Here is a 3,663-nt window from a genome sequence, read left to right on the forward strand (position 1 = left end):
ACAAAAGATAAAAAGAAGAGCATTTGTTTTTGTTTTGTTTGACACGCTAGGCAAGTACGCTGTTAGTGAGCCCTTTCCACTTTTGACTGGCACGTGAACAGCCTGATGGTGGAGATTAGATGGTAGGGTGAACCCCTCTTACTCAGGCCTGAATAACAGGATTTGACCTCAGAAAGCAAAGCTATGTTCCAGGAAGATCCATTTGCTAAAGTAGTATTCATGGGACACTGACCTCAAAGGAAGTCACAGGAGTCCAAATAGGACTTGAAAGGCTAGGTCTACCATGATGCTCATGGGAATTAAGAAGGGATATCAAATGACCATTGGGGTTCTGATTTATAAACTTGACTTATGACTTAAGAACGATGTCCATTGGAGAATTAACATACAGCTGTGGTTAAGAACTAACAAAGGTAACAGTAATGCTGCTGCTTGATAGGAATTAATACCTGAAAGAACTTAGAACAGCAGTCCTTAATTGTGAATGCTCACTCACCTGCTGGTGATCCAAGGCAATCCAGAATTCAGTGTGTGTGTGTGAGAGAGAGAGAGAAGAGGGAGAGAGAGAGAGAGAGAAGAGAGGGGAGAGGGGAGGGAGAGAGGGGAGAGGGGAGAGGGGAGAGAGGGAGAGGGGAGAGGGAGAGAGAAAGGGAGATGGGTCTTTTCCACAAGCACACTGTATGAGTCATCATTTTTAACAAGAATGTTCTTTATTGTATAAAGCATTAAAATCTTCTCAACCGTCTCCAGTCGCTGTCAATAAACTCTTCACTGCATCACTCAGCTAGCTAACAGGTCCAACTATATATTTTATTACTTGTCAGCCTCAAGTGCTCGACTAAGAGGGAAAGAAAAGTGCTTGGAGCACTCAATGGGGAGAAAGGAAAGGCCGCCAGACACTTCCAAAGCCACAGCGGCGGTGGCTGTGGTGCTGGATCCCTGCGCACCATTACATTCACCTTAAGGTTCAGCGGTGTTTCAGGAGATTAGGACTAAGGAATCTGAGGAACTTGTACTTTGGGATATTACATAGGGTATCCAAGTTCCTAGACTAGAGGATGGACTAAGTCGGAGGAGGAGAAAGTGGGGCTGGGAAGCAGGGCAGGAGACGACAGATGGAGAGGGAAAAGACTGTGCCTGGAGGAAATAAAGTCTGCAACTTGTCAAGAGTTCAGGGAGTGAAAAGCAGCAGCCACCGGTCAGAGAGATGGACTAATGAAGAGCAAACCTGGGCTTTTACACCTTCCAGGAGGTAGCACTAAGTCCTACAGTGGCAGACACTGAGTTACCGCTAAGTTAAACCACCTGTTTTTAAGAATTGGCACCCCTTTTGACAGATTCCAATTGACACTGAGAATTTAAGACTGTATGCTATAGGAGTGCAGCCACCCCAGCAGACTGAACTCTACAGTCAATAAAGAAGGGCTACAAGCTAATCAAGTCTAGAAAGCAAACCAACCAACCAACCAACCAATGTTACCATCCAGTGAAGAGATTACCTCAGTTCTCCCACAGTTCAGTCATTTCCTAAAGGGCCACCATTCTGACCATTAGTACCCATTGCCAATACTGTGCAATCAAACGGGTGACCATGTCCAAAGCCCCACTTTGCCCCTGAGCCTTTAGTGCCTCTGTGACCTGGAACACAGCAGGCAACCTGGAAGTTATTACTTTTTTGGAGGGGCAGGGCAAGGGGATTAAAAAAAAAAAAAAACAAAACAAAACCAAAAAAACTAGCTAGCCACATACTTAAGTAAACAAACGATATCAAACTATTCAGTCATTCAGAATCCCTTATACTGAAAAGTCACACACTCCAGACTGATTCAGGAAAACAGGTTTCTGTTACTCAGATGCTCTGAGTACGGCAAGAGCTGGTTTTGATCATTCTGGTCAGTCTTAACTTGGATCTCAGGCACCTGTGCCTTGCAGGGAAAGGTACCACATGGACACATCTCAGGGTGGTCACTTCCGTGGTGCCACAGTCTGCCCACTCTCTCCACTCAGTTGTCTACTTCCTCCTCATCATTCTGCTCTTCCTCATCCAGTCTTTCCTCGTCTTCATCCTCTTCCTCCCTGCTCTTGTCCTGCTCCTCTGAATCCGTTTTTTTATCTCTGTCCTTCTTCTTTTGCTCCGAAGCTTCCTTCTTGCCTTTCTGCTCCCGCCTGTACACTGTAAGAAAGCAGGAGACCATTGTTTAATCAGACAAACCGAGGGACAGGAAGAATAGCCAGGCCGGGCAGTGGTGGTGCACACCTTTAATCCCAGCACTCGGGAGGCAGAGCCAGGCGGATCTCTGTGAGTTCGAGGCCAGCCTGGTCTACAAAGTGAGTTCCAGGGAAGGCGCAGAACTATACAGAGAAACCCTGTCTCGAAAAACCAAAAAAAAAAAAAAAAAAAAAAGGAAGACTAGCCAGGTCCGCATCACACGTCTGAAACGTTACCAACTAACCCGAGTGGAATCACGGCCGGTACTGGATCCCTGAAACCAGGAGATCAGGGCATGGAGGATGCCATCTTTCATATGGCTTAAGGAAACAGAAGAGGGGGGATGGATACCTTCTAGGGCTTCCTTCAACGGTGCAACGAACCGCTGGAACTCCATCTCTTCCATGGCTGACAGCACATCGCTGGCATTGAGAGTCTTGCGCTTCCCCTTCATCGCGAAGTTGTTCGCACTGGGAGAGAAAGCGAAGCCCTTCAGAGGCTGCCCGAGTGGCTGGGGGCAGGAGAGGCGGGGTGGGAAAGCCCGCGTGTCTCTCGGGCTCCTGGGGTTCCGCGACACGACTCAGTTCCTTCCTTTCCCGCACAGCGGGCTCCGGCAGCCTGCTTGTTTAACCCGCTCCAGGGTTTACGAGGACGGGAGGAGAGCGTCGCTCTCCGCCGAGGCAGGGAACCATGCCTGGGGCCGCGAACTCGGGGTCAAGATCCCGCAGAGCCTCCCCCCCGCCTCTGCTCGGCTCACCAGGATGTGGCGTACAGGACGAAGACGCTGGCGGCGCGGGAGATGGCGCTCCGGGCCTCCTTGGAGATGTTGACGCCGTCCGGGAGCTGCGGGAGTGGACAGAACACACACGCGGACCTGGTGAACCTTCTGCCCACTCGTCCGCCCTCCACCCGTCCGCCAGCCCGAGCAGCTCACCGCTTCCTTGATGATCCTGGTAATGACGGCGTTGGGCAGGTTTAGGTCCTCGGGCCTCTCCGCCATGGCCGCCGCCGCAGCCCGAGCCTCCTCCGCCTCAGGCCTTCTCTTCAGACAGTTCTGGTGTCCGGACTTCCCGCGTCGCTAAGATCTGACCCTCGGAGGCTTCCGTCCCACCCCACGTTGCCAGTGTCCCACAGTGCTTTGCGTACCACCGCCTCCCTACTACACCCGTCCCGTCTCAAGTCCCCGGTGTAGCCAAGCTTTTCATGTCGCAGTGGTTTCGGGTCACTGGGGTTTCCGTTAGCTTCCATCGTATCCTTGACGTTCCTCTCCAGGCTCGTTTCTTTATCACACAGCGTCATTATCACCGGAACTTTCGTACCACACTAATTTTGGCTCTCTGAGGTTTCCGTCTTTTCTCCCATCGTGCTCTGCGCCGCTGCTAGGCAACGGGACAGCATGGTGCCTAGAGTGGAAGGGGAAGGCGTAGACGGAGCCGGTGGGGCGGGACTCCGAT

The 3,663-nt window shown here is 51.2% G+C and overlaps 1 protein-coding gene across 1 annotated transcript; it reads right to left on the bottom strand.

Annotated features, from left to right (window-relative positions):
• Positions 1-688: 688 nt before the first annotated feature.
• On the bottom strand, positions 689-3,439 carry Pole3 (DNA polymerase epsilon 3, accessory subunit). The gene is made up of 4 exons (XM_036178500.1): positions 3,144-3,439; positions 2,967-3,052; positions 2,561-2,679; positions 689-2,173 (listed from the first exon to the last, which is right to left on the bottom strand). The coding sequence occupies exons 1-4, from the start codon at positions 3,207-3,209 to the stop codon at positions 2,004-2,006; spliced, it is 441 nt and encodes a 146-aa protein (XP_036034393.1). The 5' UTR covers positions 3,210-3,439; the 3' UTR covers positions 689-2,003.
• Between the last annotated feature and the right edge of the window lie 224 nt (positions 3,440-3,663).

The sequence above is a fragment of the Onychomys torridus genome, chromosome 2 (genome assembly GCF_903995425.1).
Source record: "Onychomys torridus chromosome 2, mOncTor1.1, whole genome shotgun sequence".
In the NCBI taxonomy this organism is placed as follows: domain Eukaryota; kingdom Metazoa; phylum Chordata; class Mammalia; order Rodentia; family Cricetidae; genus Onychomys; species Onychomys torridus.